The following is a 22,239-nucleotide window of genomic DNA, read 5'->3' as shown; positions in this document are numbered from 1 at the left end:
TAAATAAAAATCCCCCTCTACACCTGTGGGCTCTGAATTATTTGCATTAAACTCTCATTTAGAGCTTAATGGCCACTTTTCATAGCACCACATCTCACAAAATGCAAGACTATGTGAACATACCTGTAAAGTAATATGGCAGAAAATGAACTTTGGAGGCTGCTTCTTTTCCATCAAGAAAATACCAGTGGCTATTTAAATATTCTGGAAATCTAATGAAAGCTTGCTTCTGATAGTAAACACTGTACAGTTTCTTCATGGAAATTACCAGTCAAATTGCTGCATGGTTGGCAGAGCATTCCAGTGACTGATCATATTAATCACAGCAGCAGCAGCACGGCACAGGAGGTCAGCTGCATCAGTGGGACCTACTGCCAGGTTCAAAGGCTGCTCTTAGCAATCCCTCATGTACACACCAAGCAAAGAGGAATCTATCTGCAGCCCCTTGCTGGGATCTTACAGTATAGTGGGAGAGAAATTGTCTACAAAATATCCATCCACAGAAATTGGAAGGATCTTGCTTTATTTAGAGCAGTTTGGCAGCGCTGCCTTTGTCTGACCATATCTGTGCTACTTAACCGATACAATGCTGTCTCAGGTGACAAAATGACAGCTTGTCTGAAGATCTATCAGGTGTTAGAGAAGACAGAATGAGGAGTGCTGTCTTCATCCCATCTGATCCTCTCCTCCTGAGCTGCTGATGCTGCTGTCAGCAGAGGTGCAAGTGAAGAGAACAGCAGGTCTCTTGCCTAGGTTAGTTTAAGATAAATTATTGAAAGTATTTCAAAGACATTTTGGATTCTAGCTCACAGAAAACAGCCCTACTCTCCTTTCCCTCCAAAAATAAAATCATACCAAATGCAAGTACCTGAACTAGAGGCCTTATACTGTAAATATACACTAATCAGGAGCACATGTCAGAAAGGAAAACAAAAGCAATTGTGTATCGTGGGCCTTAGTCCACATTTACTGAACTAAATGCCAAATATTTCTTTGAAGTGAAGGGTAAGAAGATCCAGTACACTGCTTTCGAAGATACCATCTGAAGATACCACCTTGTGGCATTTTAAAATAATAAAGCCAAATTCCTTTCAAGCAGGCAAAATAACTTTCTGTCATACTTCACCTGTATAATTTAAAGTGAGCAGACTTTAAATTTGCTTTTTAATTTTGCTTCACTCAAATGTGTGAAGCTTTTCCCAGTAGTATAGTGGTATCTTTGAACTTCCCAGATTCTCAGTAGCCTTCCCTTTAAATATAGAAAATGTGATCCGATTTTTCTCTTTTACATGAGGAGCCTGAATATGGCTCCTGGCTTCAAATCCTATTCATATTAAAAATATCTGTAAACACGTGCAGCTTTTGAAAAAGAGGTGTCACAAAACCCTTCCTTGTTTCCATTTATCCCAGTGTGCATTACTGACCATGTGAAGTAACATGGTAACATTACTGACCATGTGAAGTAACATTTATCCCAGTGTGCATTACTGACCATGTGAAGTAACATGGTGTGCCCAACACGTCTTTTCCTGTACACAGCACTCACTGACTTGATCCCTCTGAGCCTTGCCCTTTTATTTCAGAGCTCTCTCGTTGCATCTCATTCCTTAATGGTTTGGAACCAGAGCAAAAAAATATTCTAAATGAACAAATTACTTCTATCAGTAACCCACACTCCCATGCTTCTAAAGACTAATCTTAATAAAGCTAACTGTCCCTTTGGTAATGAGTTATAACTAGGACTCAAACTTTTTGACCTGAAGAGATCTGTACTGAAATTTTGCTGTCTGGGCTTTGAGGCATAACCTCAAAGCTGAACCTCATTTGGAATTTGGCCAAAGATGTCTGGAGAGGTGAAGTCAAGTTGAATAAATGAAGTTTTTAAGACTTAAAGATAAACCTTAAATGTGATATCATTAGAAATTCTGAGCCCAGATGAATCAGATAAAACTCCTGGAATGGAAGTAATGTGGCTTTGTTCATTCAGCTTTGAAAAAGTCAGACATAGCTAACATCAACTTTGGAAGCAATTAATTTAATCCAGCCATTAAAAATGTTTAGGTCATATATCTCAGAGACTGAAAGGCTGTGATTTCATGAAGTTTATCTTTAGAAATCTTCACCTTAGTAATGGAAACATTTCTCTAAGCGTTTCAAAATTTAACTCATGTGAAACCTGCCATTTACCATTTCATATAGAATCCACTCTTGGCCAGGCTATTTCCCCAAGCTTTTGCAGTTTTGGAGCCTGTCACTTTTCCCAGTGTATCTCAAGCATAACAGCACTGACACTGTCCTGTTTTCACCTGCAACTCAGCACAAAACTGCAAACGAGCCGCTATCCTGACTCAGTGCATTCCCAGGAAGGGCAGGTTTCAGCTGATGAAAGATTCTGCCGTTCCAGCTGCATGGCCCTAAAACAGCCTCACCGGCACACAACTGGTGTGCCAGGACAACTTTACAGGGGAAACACAGTAAAACTTCAGAATAATATGTATCAAAGATGCTTTCTTGCTGCTGCTTTCCACAAAGAAGTTTCTCTCCTTTGTGGATAAGCAATCATAGTGCTTCAGCTTCTTGAACGGCCAGGCTACTGATGCCATAAACAGGAACTCCCAGCTCCTGCAGGACAGTTGCCACCAATCTGCAGCTCTGCTTCCAGCTCCGTGTACAGGTGCAAGGCATTCAGAAAACTCAGCTTCTCCATCTTAGAGAAAAGCAGAGGCTTCAAAAAACAGTTTCAATTTCACAGACCAGCTCTGAGGGCATCTTCTGAGTTTTTGTCTCAAGCAAATTGTGCGAGAGAACAATAATAATGAGAAAAGTTACTCCTTCAGCGAAGGCACTGAAGTATCCAAATTAACAAGTTATCGGTTTGCACTAGGACCTATATTTATAGCATGTCTCTGATCTCTGGCGTGAACAGTCTGACTGTGCTCTCTCCCACAAACTGAAGGGTGCCATGTGAGGCCAAGTTTCCCTGAGCAGAGCTCCCAGGCACCTCTGCATCCAGCAGTGTGCCAGTGCTGTGGCTCAGCCTGCTCTGCCTGCCCAAAGCCAGGAGGAGCTGACAGACTCCGGGAGTATCCCCGAGCCTAAGTCCCAGGCAGCATCAGCACAGGCTTAGCAGACACTGCCATCTGCATTCAGAAACATGTCAGAGGAGCCTGGAAGCAAACCTGGTAGGTGTAGCTTTCAGTCAGAGGATCACAACATCCATTTCCTCAGGGATCATGAGATCAGGTTTAGGGGTCTTGAGCACAAGGGACAAGCCAGAGTCATCACTCCAGCCATGCTGTCTTTTAACTTTGTCAGGTTTTAGGGGACTTAGACAAGTTTACCTCTGGAGGGAGCTCCCAAACTGAAAAGTTGAGAGCCAGAACTAAACCTTGTAGCAAAAACACACCTCTTCTCTAGCAGAGACAAAAGCAAAACTTTCCAAATTTAGTAGGGTGTAAGAAATCGCGTAAGTTGCTTTTGCCTTTTGTATCTGGAATTTTTCTGTCTTTGCCTCATTCCTGGTCTCCTCTGCTGTGTTTTCCTCCTTCTCACTCTATTTTATTTTTGCTCCCCCAGGTATAATTTCCGAGGCTTCCGCTGGCTCCAGGCTATGATCTTTGCCATAGAAGAAATAAACAGTAGCCCAACTCTCCTTCCCAACATGACCCTGGGATACAGGATATTTGACACTTGCAATACAGTCTCAAAAGCCCTGGAGGCCACGCTGAGTTTTGTGGCCCAGAACAAGATAGACTCCTTGAACCTGGATGAATTCTGTAACTGCTCAGAACATATCCCTTCCACCATTGCAGTCGTGGGAGCAACTGGCTCTGGCATCTCCACTGCTGTGGCCAATCTGCTGGGACTCTTTTACATACCTCAGGTATGTTTCCACCTCACTTGTTTAGGTTACAGAACTGGCCTGCTCCTCTACTCTGCAGAGATTAAGCAAAGATTGCTTCATCTTTGCCATTTCAAATAGAATTTATAGGAGACAAACAATAAAATAGGGGGTGGGAGGGGGGTGGGTGTCATTGTTATGATAGAAATGTGTCTTGCTAGCACTTTGCAGTCCCCAAATATAAAGGTTACTGAGCAGCCATAACAACATTTGGCCAACAGCAGCCTAGCCTAGGAGGACTGGAGTCCTCCAGAGTGGTTTAGTCTGTGAATACAGCAGTAACTGTAGGCATTCTGCTGGAACCAGTGTCAGCATCCATGGCCCCATCCTTTTGTTTAAGAGGCTTGTTGATCTGCCAAGACCTTAAGTAAAGTACAAGGCTGGCTTAATGTTGTTGCTTTTGATTTTACTTTTCTACACTGAAGTCAGCTTTGGAAAAAGTGCTTGGCCTTATCCATTTAAGTGTTACCTTGTATAGCCTAACACTTCCAATCCCTCTTCCAAAATTAATAGAGGTGCCATAGCTCACAAGAGCCCTTATAACAAGATTGTGTCAGAATATGCTCTCAGTCTGTCCTGAGAAATGTATCCTTGCTTCAGCCAGGGCTCCAATTCCCATCTGCACCAAGAATGAAGAAGGAAGGATTCTTGATTGCCCTGTGCACAGTAATATATCTTGTCTGTTGAGTCTTATCAGTCTGACTCCTTTGCAGGAGTCTGAAAAACTGGACATTTGGTCTCTGAGCAGGGCAGGGCTGGTTTAAGCTGTGCCATCTGGGTATTGCCCAGAGTGGCATTGGAAGCTGGTGTGTAATTAACACCCTGATGACATCTTATGGGGCATTGTTGATTTGCACATCCCATTACCAGGAAATAGGGCAGCCAAGAAAGGTTGGTGAGTTCAACTGAACATAAGAGATGTTTGCAGTTCTCAGACTTTCTCTTTAAACAGAGAATGGCATTTGTCCTATGAGGCAGTAGCCTTATCTAGAGGCTGCAGAAAAGGGCAGATGTCAGGAGGTTCAGTTCTGGAACGAAGTCAGCCAGGTGGTTGAAGCATGACAACTGAAAGCAGGCTTTTAGACTGGCAGATGTTGGGTAGAATTGTCACAGCCATTTATACCAAGGCCATTAGCAAATCCAGGCTTATTAGGCCCTGCATTTCAGTAGGAGTTGGAGGTGTATTTTACAATTAATGTCCGGCTCATTACCCATTCTGTTGACGTAGACACTGAAAATGTTACAACTTCTGTTCTGTTTCTCAGTACTTCAAGTCAGTGTCCCCTTACAGCACAGGTGGCAGTGGGACACATTGCCTGCACCTGCTGGAGAAAGGTTGATGGGGGTGAGAGTAGCACTGGGCAAGAGCTTGTCCAGGGAAGAGTTCAGTTCTGTGAAAGGAGGGTGTACTCCTGTGGCCCTTGAAACTGCACTATGAGACCTCTTTCTTTCTTCTTGCAGAAACATTAAATAACAGAGTTTAAGGAGAAGATAAGGTTTTCTGTAATTTTCCACTTTGTGCAAAGCGAACTGTTTATAGAAGACTTTTTCAAATGAGAGTCAGTCCCAAAGAATTCAGATACCAATCTCAAAATGTGTTTTAGAAGTTCTCCAGATCTTTAAACAGTTATTATCTGGGGTTTAAGGTTTTCTTCCTACTTGCAGATAATTCGAATTATATCTTAAGAGCATGGGACACTTGTTCTGATTAGGAAAATAAAGTATTTCTTAAGGAAAAAAAATCCAGTTTTTACCATAAAACATGGTGGCTTATGAAGCATGGACTAGCTTCTTTGCTGATTTTGGCCAGAAATCAGGAAACACTGCTAAGGCAGCATTACCATAACACTCTGCAGGATCAAGGAAGCTGATATACAGCACATTCTTCTTATGTCAGCTGACAGGGATTGTATATAAAAGGTAAAAGGAGCCTGTTTAAGGATGGGGATGGATGTCAAAGGCAAGGAGAGAAAGACAGAGTAGCTTTGGAATGGCAATACCATCCTTCTGTCTCATGTGTGGTTCAGAACAGAGAAAGCCTGTGTTCTGTCTTAATTCGGTGCATTGTCCTCATTTATCTAGATGGCACATTCTTTTTATTTCTGGATTTGGCAGAAATCTTTGCTGTTCCTGCAGTCTAGTGCCCATTTCTCTCTCCCTCAGATCCTTGACCTTGCAGGTGGGCAGAAGCTGGCTCCAGCCTCTCAGGTCGGAACAGCTGCTGTACGAGTGCCTCTGTAGGACAGGCACAGCTAGAAGAACCCTCAGAGTGGATCACCTGCAAACACAGGCTGAGAAAGTGTGGTTCCCAGGCTGACAGTGATGCTAGGCAAATGGAGGCAGTTTATTTCAGGCATTTCACTTTATGGAGTGTTCTGCTTGTTTGCTGTGCTCTGACAGGTCAGCTATGCCTCATCCAGTCGTCTCCTGAGCAATAAGAACCAGTTCAAGTCCTTCCTGCGCACAATCCCCAACGATGAGCATCAGGCCACTGCCATGGCAGACATCATCGAGTACTTTCGCTGGAACTGGGTGGGAACAATCGCAGCTGACGATGACTATGGCCGGCCAGGGATTGAGAAATTTCGGGAAGAGGCGGAGGAGAGAGATATCTGCATTGATTTTAGCGAGCTCATCTCCCAGTACTCAGACGAAGAGGAGATCCAGCAGGTGGTAGAGGTCATCCAGAACTCCACAGCAAGAGTGATCGTTGTTTTTTCCAGTGGCCCAGATCTGGAGCCTCTCATCAAAGAGATTGTCAGGAGAAACATCACTGGCAAGATCTGGCTGGCAAGCGAGGCCTGGGCCAGCTCTTCCCTAATAGCCATGCCGGAGTTCTTCCGCGTCATCGGCAGCACCATCGGGTTTGCGCTGAAGGCGGGACAGATCCCAGGATTTCGTGAGTTCCTGCAGAAAGTGCATCCCAAGTCCACCAATAACGGCTTTGCCAAGGAGTTTTGGGAGGAGACATTTAACTGCTATCTCCCTGATGGATCCAAAAACTCTCCTGCTTCAGCTTCCTTCCACAAGGGCCATGAAGAGGGGCTGGGAGCTGGAAATGGAACGTCTGCCTTCCGACCTCCGTGCACGGGGGACGAGAACATCACCAGCGTGGAGACACCGTACATGGACTACACACACTTGCGGATATCCTATAACGTGTACTTGGCCGTGTATTCCATCGCCCATGCCTTGCAGGATATTTATACCTGTACCCCTGGGAAGGGACTCTTCACCAACGGGTCCTGTGCAGACATAAAGAAGGTGGAGGCATGGCAGGTAAGCCCTTGGTTCGTGTGCCTGTGCAATATGCCTGCAGAGGGAAAGACGAGCTGTTCCAAAGGCCCTTTAGGGTGCCTTTCCTAATCCTGGGTCTCAGACACAGCATAAGGCTCCTGGGATGCAGTGTGGGACTGTGTCTGAGGTAGGTGCATGCTCCCACCCACAGGGAATGTAAGGTAAGTTGGGCTAGGCCTGCAGTCAAAGGGGCTTACACCAGGTTAAATTTTCTTGCATTTGCTGCGGGCCGAAAGTGCACACACAGACAATTACCACAGCCTGGCTGACGCAAGGTAACTCGATCATATATTGAGCCTTACATAAACAAGAGGGCCTGGGGAGAACACATAAACAAGGAAAACAGTTTTTAGAGTTCATTTTCTTTGGCAAGCTTTAAATCTTTTGCAATCCCACAGCAATTTTCCATACAGGTTGTATTTTTTTCCTCACAGTTTTAAGCTTATATAGGATCAAACCAAAGAAGATTGGGTAATGAAGGAAAATCATGTGTGGCTCTTGGGCAGAAAATAGATAGCTGCTTTGGTTTGGCAGTGGTATTTGTGAACTGATGAAATTATGTTAATGACTTAGTCCCATTTACCCATTCATTCAATGCATTCTGCCCACTGGCACATGGATCACATTTTGTCTTCTGATCCTTCATGAATACTCTCTGCCTTAATACGATCATGTTATCCAATGTGGTGTTCACTTTGTGGTGTTAATATCTACTGCATTCTCAACACAAATAGCGTGGACTGATGATGATGTGTCAAATATGTAGCAAATTCTGTCTGCCTCATTCTTGTTGTCACAAAACCCTTGAGCCCAAACCTGCCTGCAATCAGAACAGCACAGGTGAATAAATGGAGGATCACCTCCCCATTTTCATTGGTGTTTTCCTCTCTTTGGGATAGCCTAACCAAAACAAAGGCTGCCCTTGCCACAAACTGCAGATGTCAGGTCATGTTCACATACAGGAACTGCAGTTTGATTCCTGTCCAGTCTCTGTTAACTCAAAAACATTGGTCAGATCAAAGTAAAAGGCTTTGTCTTGGCATTTTTGGGAAACTTGCACTGCTCTAGGTGCCTGAACAGGTTTTCAAAACCACTTTACTCGGAGTTGATGAGTGCAAGGTTTGACCCTGATTTAGAGGAATCCTGCAATTGCTGGCTGTCTCTAAAGTTTCTGTCTTTCAAAGCTATTCTGCTTTTCAGGAAAATACTGGCAGAAATGGGGAAGTCGCAGACAGATTTAGCTTTCACTGTTGTCAGTAAAAATGATCCAGAATAAATGTAGTTTAATTCATTCCTTTATGCCTTGTCAGCTTGGAAAGTAAAGCTGGATATTCATGCCATTGCTAAGTAAAAGAATGTGTTTGTTGAAGATTCCATGCTTGAGAAGAATGACCTCTCACTTCTGTGTTGCTTATCAGATGCTGAAGGATATACACATCAAAATGTAAAGCATCCTGCTGACCTAGGCATTTGGGGATACATACCTGCCTGAGAGGAGGGAATCAGCAAGGAGTATGTAGAGAATAACCCCAGTGAGCAGGAGCAGGGAGTGCTAGAAAGGAACAGGCTATACTTATAACCACCACCATCATATGACGGCTTTCAAGCCTACTTGTGCATTTTTTTTTCACTTTGTTTCAAAATCAAACTCATGAATAGCAGGTAAATGCCAAATTTGTGTGCACACCTACTTCATACCAGGCATTGCAGCTCATTACCTTCAGGAAGCTTTCCTCAGCCCTGGGAGTAATGAGTTCGCCTCACAAACATGCAGCCTCCAGCATTTCCAGAGTAATTTTCTGAGAACCACACAGAAAAAAAAAAAAATCTTTCTACTAAAGTCAATCTCATTTGCAGTGGTACTTCTGCCAGTGTTCACTGCCTGCTCCCTTTCTTACAGTCAGGTCAGGCTTTTCTTGATGGGAAGTGACCCAAGAGAGCAAGGACAGTGTTGGGAGGCCCCCATACCTGTGACTGGAGGGCAGCTGCTCACAGTGTGTGCAATTACTGGCCAGGTGCTGTGTGGTACAGATAAGGTGAACCTGCTGAACTTGTGGCTCCATTAGCCTGAGCTCCTGTCCCGAGCAGCCCTTGCCAGGAGGGTTGGTGGATGGGGAGCAAAAATGATACATTCCACAATTTAATTATGTACCATTTAATTTTGTTGCCTTTCAAGGGCGTTATCCTTTTAACACATATGAGTTTTTATTGTTGTTTGCTAATTGCAAATTTTATGTACTTACAACACAAATCTTCTGGGGGATGTGTTCTGTATCATTTGTGGAGGGTGCTTGTGTGGGTCCATATATAAACCCAGGATTTTTACTTCAGTGATCAGTTCATTTGAAATGGACAGTGTAGCACAAATCTCTGTGAGTTGGTTAAACTGAGTGAGGTTCTCCTATTAAGAATTTACCATCTATCGTTTAAGAAGGCTCTAGGTGTGTTTCAGCATGGGGAGAGCAGGATTTTTGTCTCCTAAGGTGAAATATCAAATACTACCAACTTTTATGTTTACTTATTTATAGCTACTTGTTTAAGAGACCGTTTGCTCATTTTCTCCACCTGGGTCAGTGATCTGTGACAGATCCTGCCCATAAACCCAGTCTTGCTTCCTTTTGTTTTACCAGTGCCTCTGAAGCTGGCTGTGGGCATTCCCAGTGGAGATGGGACTGGCCAGCTCAAGCTGTCTGGCTGCCCAGCATGTGCAGGGATGCAGGCAGAGCTGGAAAGCAGACAGGACAGCTTCCAGGCTGTGCCCAGAGGAACCCGTGCCACTCATTCCACATGCAGAACTGGCCAGGGAATTCAGAATCCTGTATCTGAAAATGGGGCAGATGGCACTTCAGAACTCTGCAGAAAATTGCAGATTTTATTAGGATGCCTGTGCTGTCCTTATTCTGAGTGATCTGAGCTGTCTTGTTTTAAGGATCTACACTGCTGCAAGGCAGAAGATAATCGAGGTGCTCACCTTTGCAAGGTGCCTGCTGAAAAGGGCAGACAGTATTGTCTGCATGTGCCATTGTTGTGTCCTGCACAATATTGAACAAGATCAGATCAATTACTTCTTTTTGCACTGTTTTGTTCAGGTAACAAAAAAAGGTGCAGGGCAATCCTGAACAAAATGTATAAATTCTGTCACCTTGGGGCAAGGCAAAATTTTATGAAAAGCACTAAGAATTCAAGTGCATGGGTGCAAATAGTAGAACAGAAAAAATCCTCATAAAGGTTTCCAATACCTCTGGCTGTCAGAAGACCACTCTTCTGCTGGGGGGTTGTGACTTTTTAGGAGACCATATCAAGTAGAGCTAATTCTATGTGTTGCTCTGGTTTGTGGACTTGCCTACCCCAAACACAGGCTCTCCCATAAGCTACAGAATGGAAGTGGGAAGTTACGGGAAGGGGTGGGATACAGGCTGAGAACTGCTATACTGATGCTGCCTCTTTGTCGAAATTCCCTGAATTTTGGCCTGTTTCTTCATAACTGCTTTAACAGTCTGGTTTGGAAACCCTTTTTTCTTAATATCTTCCCTGATAAGATTTCTCACGTCCCTCAAGTTCCTTCATTTTCTTAGTCAAATAGCTCATGAGGCTATTTCTGCGGTCACTTCTAGGAAAAAGTCCATCTGTTCTTTTTTCAGTTCCCCTTTTTTTCAGTTCCTCCTCTCTGGTGTCTCTCTCTCACTACAAACACCCTGTGGTCCTGCAAAAAAATAGGGAGAAAACTAATAGGGAATCTGTCCTTCAGAGCAAATATTTCCTGCTTCATATTATTTCTGTGTGAGAAGATGAAAGACCAATTTTTTTTTCAGACTGAGGTCACTCAGTTTCTGCCCATTCATTGGGATTCATGATGAGCAGCTGCTGGATCTCTGTGTCTTGCAGTAAAAGCATTGTGATTAAATGGAGAAGACAAGCTCCCAAGGATGTGAGAAGGCAAAGCTGTGCAGCCACAGGGTCACTGAGTAGAGCATCTTTGGGTTGACTCCCAGACAATTTGCAGGTTGCTGTTACACTGGAGGCTTTGAACTTTGGCATGAGTGAAAAACAAGAGCTCTCTTAGGCACCAAGGCAAAGCACAGTGCAAGGGCTGAAAAATGTGTTGTGCTAATGATTCACAGGTTAGAGACATGCTTGTGTGTATCATACTATGCCTGGAAATCTGGCTGACCTCAGACTCAGTGAAAAGTTGCCTTATGCTGTTCCACAAAAAAAAAAAACAAATGCAAAATGGCTTCACCTAGCAACACCTAAATTCTTTTATTACATTTGTGCACCTCCCAGCCAACAGTTCCTTCCTCAGTACTGGTGATGCTCATTGTGAAGAGATAAAAATGGGCTGGCATCTTCTCCAGCTTTACATTTAGGTGTGTCTGCCTGGCTGGAAATTGACTGTGCAAGGCTTTAAGGAAGTAAATAATGCTTTAGATGACATAGACCTTTGAGTTTAATGGCTTATCTAATCAATTTTTGTGTCCATTAAACTAGAGGCCTGTCTGAACAATTCAAAACCAGCTGCTTTGTGGTATACAGAATTAAACAGTATCAGAACAGCTATTAGCTGTGGTTGGTGGGAAAATTAGTCATTTGTGGGGGAATCACAAAGAAAACAGAGGAAGCTGTTGAATGTCAGGCTACTGCAATACCTTGCCTACTCTGCGTTACAAGTGCACTGAAGATGTGTTTGTTGCGAGCCGAAGGCAAGAGGTGTGCCTTTGTTGTGGGAGACAGAATTGAGAGGGACACTACTTGAGCCACACACAGAAATATGGGGTCAATAGTGCAGACACAGCTATTTCCCCACCAGGCCAATAACAGACAATTGCTTATTCATCAGTTTGAACATGACAACTTGCCATCAGCTGAGAGCATCACCTAAGCAGACAAGAGATGGAGTATTATTTAAATGTCTCTACAGCTAAAAGGAGAAAGACTTCTTGACTCACCAGTAGAAAATGTGCTGGGAAATTATTGCCCTGACAAGGCTGCTAGAAGAAGGGTGAATGAACTGCATGCAGCAAATATAACAAAGGAGTTATGGTGATTAATTACTAAGTCAAGAATGGCTAAGATTCTTCTGAATTGTGGTAGTACACACTGCCTGATAACCAAAACCACGGTATTCTTGCCCGCTCCCAAACACGTTGAATTTTTCATAAAAGTCACCTTTAATGTAGTCACTTATGTGCTGCTTTACAACAAAAGCTGTATTTGAAAAGAACTTTTTTATATTTATGAGGCTCATTTAATGAGTACTTCTGTCAGTTGGGTAAAAGTCAGTTTTTCAGCTTACAGTGGGAATTTTAGGGAAGGCTCCATGAAATGCTCGTACAATGTCTCTCTGTAACAGCTTCAGATAACAATTATCACTTGAATTGCCAAGACCTCAGACACCGGTATCTGTTACAAAGACACAGCATGTCTTTGTTGCACAAAAGGATGTAAAATTTCTTCCAGGACTGACCTTTCCTGATACTACTCACAAATGGAGCTGGTGACAAAGGGCACCTTGAGAGCTTCCTAAAGGCACTCACAAAGTGGGATGAGGAAACAAGTGGATATATAAAAAATTTCCATTTATCACAAGATGGGGTTGAAGCTAACTTCAGAGTCATGATAACCATAGCATAGGTTATTATTTCATTTCTTTCTGAGTAGTCAGCTCTCTTCACAAATGCTTTACTAACCAGTCACAGTTAGTTATCCCCAAAGTGAACTTACATGCACTATGAAGGACTGGTGTTGCTCCACACAGAAATTAGGAGGAATGAGAACAAATTACTTTTTATGGTGACCCTTTTGCCTTGTAGAATTATAAGAGTGATCTTCCAACTGGACTAGAAGCAATACTTTTCTCTGAAAGAACTTTTAGCAGTGTCTGCAGGAAGAATGACGTGAAAGACTGAAGAAATCAAAGTCTTGACATGAGATTTCTTCGTTGGCCAAGACTTACATTAATAGAGGAAATGGAAAAAACAGATTTAAGCCATTAGCCAAGTGGAACATGTGCCCAGACACAGTAACTGAATCCCCTGGAACATTAGCTGACCATTGACAGGACCCATGACTGTGCTTGCCCACTCTGAATGTCAGAAACACTTCCATGAGTTGAGTTAACTCACTGTGACAATAGGAAACTTTGGGGATATTTTTTTCCCCCATGAATAGATTATAAATAAGCATTGAACTCAGGTTTTATGAATTACCATGGTTCTGTTAACAGAAATGACACCTAGAGTGCAGAATCCATTGGTTCTCATTCTAGCAAAGAGCTTACCCAAGCACTGAAGGAATTCATCCTTATAGCTCCAAACAGGAATGAATTTATAGTCAAAAGCTATGACTTTCTCCTGGCCTAGGGAGCAGCACGGTTCTTCAAAGCAGAATCAGCAGTGCTCTGTGCAGGGTGCAGTTTCAGACCTTAGTGGGGCTTTGAAGAGACTGATCCATAAGGGGCTGTTTGAAGAAAGTGACAGCAAAGGGCTGTAAAGGAACACATCTACACAGTTCTCTGCACAGCTGGGCAGGGATGGCATTAAACACCTCCCAGAAAAAAACATTTCAATCAGACTTTGTTTACACAAGATAACATATGTGAATTATACTACTTGAAAACACTGAGCACTTGAACCTTTAAGTCTACCAGTAGTTTTAATAATAGGACCATTTTTTACATATTATTTAATATTAAACCCAAATTAATAAAAAGATCCCTATTTTAAGCTGTTAGGTACTTCACCATAACAGCTATTGTGCAATATGGTGATGTCCCAAGAGCATTAAAGCATCATTTACTCAGTTAGGGCTCCTGCCAATAGATCCTTCACCCTTACTGCACAGCATCCTGGGCTATTGTACCGCATAGATTCCTCCATATTATATTTGCTGCAAGTGAAAACCAAAGCAATAGTGGCATCAAGTCCAGACTAAGTGGCTCTGATTTTTTTTCATGCCGTGGCTGGTAAGGACAGGAGCACATAGCACAAAATACCACCTAGCAGCACTGACAATTAGGTTTCAATTGTAGCTGTACAGTTGCCTTCTTCTGTCCAGAAACCATCTGTCTCCACAAAACCTTAGCAGAAACCTAAAACATGTTTAAACAGAGTCACTTTCCAAATGATCATGCTATTTGAAATCCTTTGTATAATTAATTATGTAAATTTATGACACATTCAGGAAAGTAAGTAATCTTGATCCAGCTAAAGGCTGCTTCACATCGAATGTAAAACCTAGGTATTTCATTTCTGAAAGGCTGTGTTTGACAGCTAAACTTGTGTTTAGCAAGATTTATTTTCCCTAAAGACATGCTGACTGGTAGACCTTTTTTTTAATTAGTATGATCCATGGCAGGCCACATCTCTTGTCTCAGATCATGTCTGATTTCCTGTTGGGATTTACTGACCTTTAGTTTCATTGGTCCTTACTTGGGCTTGCTTTATTAGATTTAAAAGTCCACATAAAGTATGCATCATTTTTCTCCATATAATATTTATGCACATTGATCAAATTATTCCTCGCTCTTACCTTGATAATTTAAACAGAGTGGTCTTTTAGTCACAAGGTGTGTTTTCTGCTTTAGTTCTGTACAATGTCTATTCACCCATCCCTCTTTTTGGCACGTATTCAGCATTCCTTCAACAGACTCAGCACAGCCAGACAGTGAAAAAAATCCCACATTTGCATACTCCTATTACTCCCTCATTTGTAGGAGCACAAGCTACCTGAGCCTTTCGTGCCACCACGTGTGATGGAAAGGTCACATTTAGTTGCCAGTAATCCTTTGCAGCAGGTGGTACCCTTTCTGTGCCTGGTGTGAATTCCTTATGCTTTGCTGCACAAGCCTGAATTTCACTGTATCAAACACAGATATTTGAAAGCAATCTGAGGGGAAATGCTTCTTCTTGAATATTATTTACCATTACTTTAATCCATGAATTTTCAGCGAATTTTGCCAGCGGTGATTTTGTAGCTGCTACCAGGGTACTGATGAACATATTGGGAAACAGTGAGCTGTTTACTGAGGCTGGAGGAATTCCCCATGAACTGATGATCTGCCCCTGTTGATATCTGTTGGGCAATTCCTGATCCATGTTACATGAAGTATAAAGCTCAGTTATTTTACTTCTGGAGGGGTATGTCTGTCAATCCAACTTGAATTTAAGATCTGTATTCCTCAAATGTTACTAGGTGTCAGCAATTATGTTTCTGTCCTACAGTTTTGTATTAATTTTCCCTCAGCCCTAAACTCCTGTTTTCCATTGTTTTTCCTGTGATTCATGTCAGGCTAAGCAGCCTTTGGCTTCAGAGGACCTCCCTCTGCCTTTTACAGAATTGTCTTTTCTTGGCAGCTGTTGCAGCCCAGCAGAGGCTGACACTGAGCAGAACTTTGGACACAGTGCTGGGAATGCATTACACTTGCAGGTGTAGCAGAAAGGTGGATCGGGGTTGCTGTGGAATAAGATTAGATAGCATATTGACTTTGTCATTCAAAGCCAGTGGCATTTTTATGTGTATATCATAAACCTCCTGTATTAGTGCTCTCTTTATTGCTCATGGACTGCTGTGATGAACTGCCTGGTTCTGTCAGCCTTTTAAATCCAATTTAAATTGCTCAGGCTGCCCTCTAATCTCTCTTTAAGGACATTCTACCTCAGTTAATGTCACATTATGGCTCCAAAACAAGTACCCTTGAGATAAGAATATCTGTGATTTTTTCTGATAGCAGGGGTACTAACACATCATTCATTGGCTTTCCTGCCCCTCCTCAGCTCACTCTTTAGCATTCCATCCTCTTTAGCTGTCTCTTACAGCTTACTTAATATCATCAGGATCTGGCATACATGACACCTCTCAATTTTAATATGTTCAAGGAATTTCTTATACATTGCCTGGTGAGTTTTTTCTTCTTTTTTTTCCAGAACTTTTTAAGTTCTGCTTTCTGACAATACACCACCTGTGTTTCTCAGCCTTATTTGGATGTTTTGTGTTGGATTAGTGCTTTTAGAGCCCACCATAATAAATACTGCTTTTTCAGCTCTCTTTGTGTGATGAGGATGGCAACATATCATCACTCTCTAATTAATGAGCTTTTATTTTAATGAGCACAGGCAAAATTTTGAACTGAAAATGGGTTAGCATGCATAGGCTACAGTCAGTCAGTCCTTTCCTCTAGCTTGTCCATGGATTTTTTCCATTCAGTGGGAGTTCCATCATCACTGTCTTATGCTTGTACAGCACTGGAGTAGACACTAGTCAGAAGTCTCACTGATTTTATACAGCATTATATCCTGCATTGCTTCCAGGGGTCTTCCACAGGCATTATTTTTGATTTTGCTGCCATAATTTTTGTCCTGATTCCTTGGAAAAGAATTAATGCTTACAGAATTTCAGGAGGGGAGAGGTGCTGTTACTTCTGCCCTTCTCCCCAAAAGAAACCTACTGCAGTCAGTAGATCGGATTAAGTCTGTTTGGGATGGCACTGAACTGGCATTGAGGCTACTCCAGATGCCCTAACTCCTGAAGTTGCTTGTAGGAAGGATTTTTTTGGACTCTAGGGAAGTAATACTACACTTTCACGCTTTGGGCCATACAAATATGTTGGAGTACCATCATACAGCTGGATCCTAATTTAAAACAGAAAAAGGGAAAATGTTAGAGGTAAAAAAGTACTTTGTCATCTCATTTCTACTCTCTAGCTAGTCAAATTCACTAATTGCAGTTAATGGAAACATCACTGTCCAAACCAGCATTTTGACAGACTCAAAATTAATTGTTTTCCCTTTTTCTCACTTAAAAAAAAAAGATAATTACAGTTAAAAAAAGAACTGTCACTTGAAGGTCACACTTTTGAGTTTGACTTTCAAAAATATGTTTGTACTGAATTTCATTTGACAGAATTTCACATTTCCCTGTGTAAATCTTTGATCACACTGGGTGAAATAGTTATTCTTTACCAGAGCACACCTATGTGAGGTGCTGTTCACTATCAGCTGAGCATTACACAGTACAGGCTCAGGACTGGTGTTCTATGGACAATTCCCTTAGAACTGTAAGTGTGCACAGGGCCAGCAGGAGTTGTGGAGGACCTTGGGCAAACAAAATATCCTGGTCCCATCCTTACTGCATCCTACAACCTCCTAACTGATGATTAGATCAGTCTGGAAAAGCAGCCATGCAATGCCAAAATGTCACAAGATAATTTCTCTATTCCTTTGGGAACCTCTGTGAATCATCAGACAAGTCTTTCAGAAGCATTTCAGACTCAGGTTTGCAATGGAATTGAGGCATCTGCAACCACCAGTACATACCAAATGGGTTTTTCTGAAAAAACCACAGTTGGACCTGACTTGTGTGCAGCCTCTGTTATGAAATCCACTAGGCTTGGGCTTTTGACTTCTCTCTGGACATCCTTGTAAATATGGTACTGTAGTAAGTCTGATCCTAAATCAGATTAGTCCCATTTTATATCAAGTCCCATTTAGAAAAGCTTGCCTTTGACATTTTTGGTATAAGTTACTTGCTTCTACTGCTGTAACAGTAGCTATTAATTTGTCAGTTTTGTCACCTTTCATTGTCAATAAAGCATCAAAGCTGCTGCAGTTTTTAAGCAGCAGAGCGGGGTCACTTGGTTGCTGATGGAAACACCACATAAGCTGACCCATCAAGCCCAGTTACAGGCACTAGAACTGGTCCTTGTCTTAGGAAACTCTAGGCTTCACCAGTTTCCAAGCACTCATCGCATGGAATGAGACAGGAATGAGACATGGAATGAGACCAAACACCTTCCTCTGAGCAGCAAGCGAAGGTATTTCCAACACAGTCCACACAAGCTCCTTGTTCTCCCAATTTCTGTAAGTTTCTATTGGAGGTTTTGCTTCTCTTGCACAAAGAAAGGACAGACTGTATGCATGGGTCCCCATGTCAGCACCAGTGCTGCCCCTCCTCAAGGGCACTGGTCAATGGAAGAGGCAGAGAGAGATCCAGCCCCCATCTGCCTAGGGATCATATCCTTGACAGAAGCAGAACAGAACCAATTATCAGCTACAATATGACAATCAGCACATCTTGTTGTGTATTTCTCCAGAGACCTGAATAAGGTCAGTTGCCTTTGCAGGGACAGGGGTCTCTGCTTCTGTGAGAATATACCACCTCTTTCCCACAAATCACTACATGTGTCATAAACAATTAAATAATTCCATGCTTTCATTTCTCTTGAAATGGAAGACTGACTGTCCAAGAGCTATCATCACCACCTATAGACCTCTCTTATCTTAATTTAATTTATTCTTTTTTTCTGATCAAATTACTAGAACTAACAGCATTTCCCACAGGAGATGTGTACTATTGGTGCTATATTTTCAGTATATTTTTTTCTTCCTTTCATATCCCAATATTTAGTTTGCTCTTCCCGCTGCACAAGGCACAGAGTGATTTTACTGAGCAGCCTACAATAATGAGCAGGTCTTTGTCTTCAGCAGTTAGTTAATTTTCTACAGTAAAGATTATGAATAGCTTAAATTATTACTTCTAATATATGGCACATTTTTTTTTTGTCATACACACTTAATTGTGTTATCCAATGACCTTCCCAGCTTTACAAGGAAGTCATTTGGTTCTTATCAAAGCATAACAACATTGAATGTTCTTGAGTTATTCTCAAGCTTCACACAGCTGGTTTTGAGTATTGAATGAACTCTTGCTTTCATTCTGTTTTTCAGTTCAGTACAGATCTAGCATTTTACCAGAGCTGGGATGTTCATCCTGTCTTGCCAAACTTCCCTTGGAGTATTGTCTGTGTATCTCTGGCTGACCATCAATTCCTCTCTCTTTGACACCAGCCCTTCTTCCAGAGTCTGTCTCTTTTTGCTCATCTGCCCTGTTGCCAACTTGACAGTTTAATCCTGGAGTACAGCCCAGGCCTTGCACAGTAGGTGCTGACTGATTTTCATTATTTTGGCATGAAGTGCTCAGCATCCCAACTACACACCAGGCACTCCTTGTGCATGAAGCTGGATGTGTGTAACAGGAAGACATCCAAATTTTTTGTGAGGTATTTAGAGTGAGAATCACAGCTCTGTTCCTGGGTACCTTACAGCTTCTCCACCAAAGATACCCTTATAGGGATAAAAAGTATTAACAGTCACTTCTTCAGAGCAGTAAACCAATAGACACCAGGCAGCTTAGGTGGAATCTGGTCACCAGGGATAGGACCTAAGGGAATGGCCTGAAGCTGTGTCAGGAGAGGTTTAGATCAGATATTAAGATAAGGTTCTTCACCCAGAGGGTGGCTGAGCACTGGAACAGGCTCCCCAGGGAAGTGGTCATAGCACCAGGCCCGACAAGAGTTCAAGAACCATTTGGACAATGCTCTCAGGCACATGGTGTGATTCTTGGGGTGTCCTGTGCAGGGCCAGGAGTTGGACTTGATGATCTATGTGGGCTCCTTCCAACTCAGAGCATTCTATGATTCTGTGAATGTAGCAAGTGGTGTGAGGCAATGAATCACATCCTTCACTGGCTGAAGAATTCCATTATTTTCTGAACGGCTTTTGGAAAAAGGTGAGATTAATGGTGTTGGCATATTCTGGCATCTTGGTTTGAAAAACATCAGCACTACATGCTGTCCCTCTTGGTGTACAAAGGGCAGCAGGGAAGGAGGAGAGGTTATGGAGGAGAAGGAAAGTTCAGCTCCTGCTGACAAGAAGAATGCTTTGGACAGAAGGGTGAAATTCATCTTACCCTGCCTCAGGCTTCTGGAAACAGGTATTACTGACACAGGGGGCCAGGGCCAGCACCTTCCTGCCAGCTCGCTTCCTGTGTGTCAGAACTTGTTGATGTTGTGTTGACAGCACTGCTTTTCAGAGAGCTTAAGTGTTGGCCCTACATAAAAAAAGGGCAGAACAACATATTCCAAATTAGAGAATGCAGCAGGAATTAAGGATTTGATACAGAAAGTAAAAACTTGAGTTTTGCTAGCCTGTAAACAAAGATTGACACATAGGTAGTTGAAAGTCAAAGGAAGAACGAAAAAAAACCACCAAAAAACTATTGCTTCAAACAACACTTCCCTTAAAGTATTTTACGAGTGACTCTTTCAGAACTGGCCTGGGCATATTTCCTTGTGATATTTGACCACTGGCAAAACCCAGGTCCTGTGCACCATAACCCATGGCCTAATGCAACAGCTGATCTCTCAAGGTATAACACCTGTTATAGCATTATGAAGGCATCTCCTCCATGTGCTTGATGAGAGATCCAAAACAAGAGAGGAGATTGGGCCCTCTGCAATGCAAAGTGAAAGTCAGGGCTTGCCATCTTGAGGACAGGTGCCACCTTTTCATCTTAATTCACACTGAGCCATGATGTGGTATTGTTGGCTGCTCTCAGCATGGGCACTCTACCAAACCAAAGAGAAAAACATCTGGTATCTGTCAGCCCAGAACTGTTTACAGGCCTGAAGAGAGATAGGTAGACAAAAATTAAAACTTAAGCATGGGAAAATGTATGTTAATTGTTGAGATGGGATTGCTTGCAACCGTGTGTTAGGAGGGGTAATTGTCTGTCTTCTGTATGGTGACAGACTCCTATAATGTGCCCAGGCTCTCTTCCACTGCAGGACCATTTGACCTAGGGAGGAAACACATCAGAAAGAAACTGCAGAAAGAAGCCAAGGATATTAAACCTTTGGCAGTACCTGGAGACTTGTTAAGGACCTGTCACAGTTGAGACAGAGTAAAGAACAGCTCATAGCACACCTGGATACTGATGTTTACTTACATTTATTTAGGCATTAACAAGACTACAACTTTTAACTGCTTGATATCTCACACACTATTTCTTTCCCCATCATCTGGTCTCACCTTCCCTTCCTGGTAGGGACATGGTGGAGGTCTGTCAAGGTGGAAATTCTCACTTTATGCTGTTCAGCTCCTCTCAGTTATGTTTCTCAAGCATTACTGGCCAAGGTTACTGAGCATCCCCCAACATTTGTTTCCACACATATCCTTCATCTGCAGGATCTTGCCCTACATCCAGTGTTTTTCATCCAAATATCATCTTCACTTTCTTGTTTCTAGCCCTGAGCCTAGGTTTTTGTTGCAATCAGCCTCCCAACTGGTGGATCTGTCTCCTATCTTGTTACTAATTGGAGTGTTTACGATGTGCCACTATTGTTTGGCAGCTACTATCCAAATGTTCAACTGCTGTCAAAATGTTCAACTAGTCTGTGGTTTGTGCTTCAGAACGCAGCTGAAAGTTCAGTTATGTACATGCATGCACTCACAAAATTCTCTGCTATCCAAAATTTAGAATGGATGTTTTTGCCTGTCACCAGCCTCACTACTAGTGGTAGAAAGTGAGTGTATTCTGCAGATCAAGAAAAGGGGGAGAAAGGAAGCTGGCAAAGCAAAACAAAGGTATTAGGTGGTGTTTGTTAAAAGTGAGACAGCAACCTTCAAATAACTGAGTTATGTTCAGTGAGTAAAATAGGAAGATTCATAAACTCTGGCAGATTAAATGTACAAATAAAATAAGGCACGCCAGAAAAATGAATAAGCAATATCCTGAAATGGGGTAAAACTCATAAATCGTACTTTAAACATTTCAGGAGTAGGATTGTTTGTTGAGCCATAGATTATCACTGCAAAAGACAAGGTAAGGCCATGACAGAAAAAAGTGTTCTCCTCATGGACAAACTTAAGAAGGCTTAGTTATTTATGGGGGACTTTTAGAGGATCTGTCTAATTGAACTGACTATAGAAGAAACTATGGAACACAAGAGCAAAATGAACCTTGATATTTCAGGGCAAGTGAACAATATTCACCCAAGGGATATGCCAGAGCTCACAGATGAAGTAGCAGAAGAGCTGGCTGTGGTGCCCATCTCCCCACTTGAAAAATCCTAGGCCTTGAGGTCTAGAAAGCTGACAGATGAGACATCACTTTTCTGAAAGGGTTCTGGAGGAGATCCAAGGAGCTAGCAGATCCTGGTTGAGCCTATTGTTGGGCTTGAAACTTGGGTTTAAAAATTTAGGAAGGAA

The 22,239-nt window shown here is 42.4% G+C and overlaps 1 protein-coding gene across 1 annotated transcript in view; it reads left to right on the top strand.

Annotated features, from left to right (window-relative positions):
* Window positions 1-22,239, top strand: part of CASR (calcium sensing receptor) — a gene marked incomplete at both ends in the record, with an annotated part of 39,722 nt that overhangs the window by 4,786 nt on the left and 12,697 nt on the right. Inside the window, 2 exons of the mRNA XM_084226408.1 lie at window positions 3,577-3,883; window positions 6,302-7,180. Of these exons, the coding sequence (XP_084082534.1) occupies window positions 3,577-3,883; window positions 6,302-7,180 (1,186 nt within the window). The remainder of the gene's footprint in view (window positions 1-3,576; window positions 3,884-6,301; window positions 7,181-22,239) is intronic.

Source organism: Fringilla coelebs (assembly GCF_963513975.1).
Source record: "Fringilla coelebs genome assembly, chromosome: 2".
NCBI classification, from domain to species: Eukaryota; Metazoa; Chordata; class Aves; order Passeriformes; family Fringillidae; genus Fringilla; species Fringilla coelebs.
Note: the sequence above shows the minus strand (reverse complement) of the source record. Positions and strands in the feature narration are given on the sequence as shown.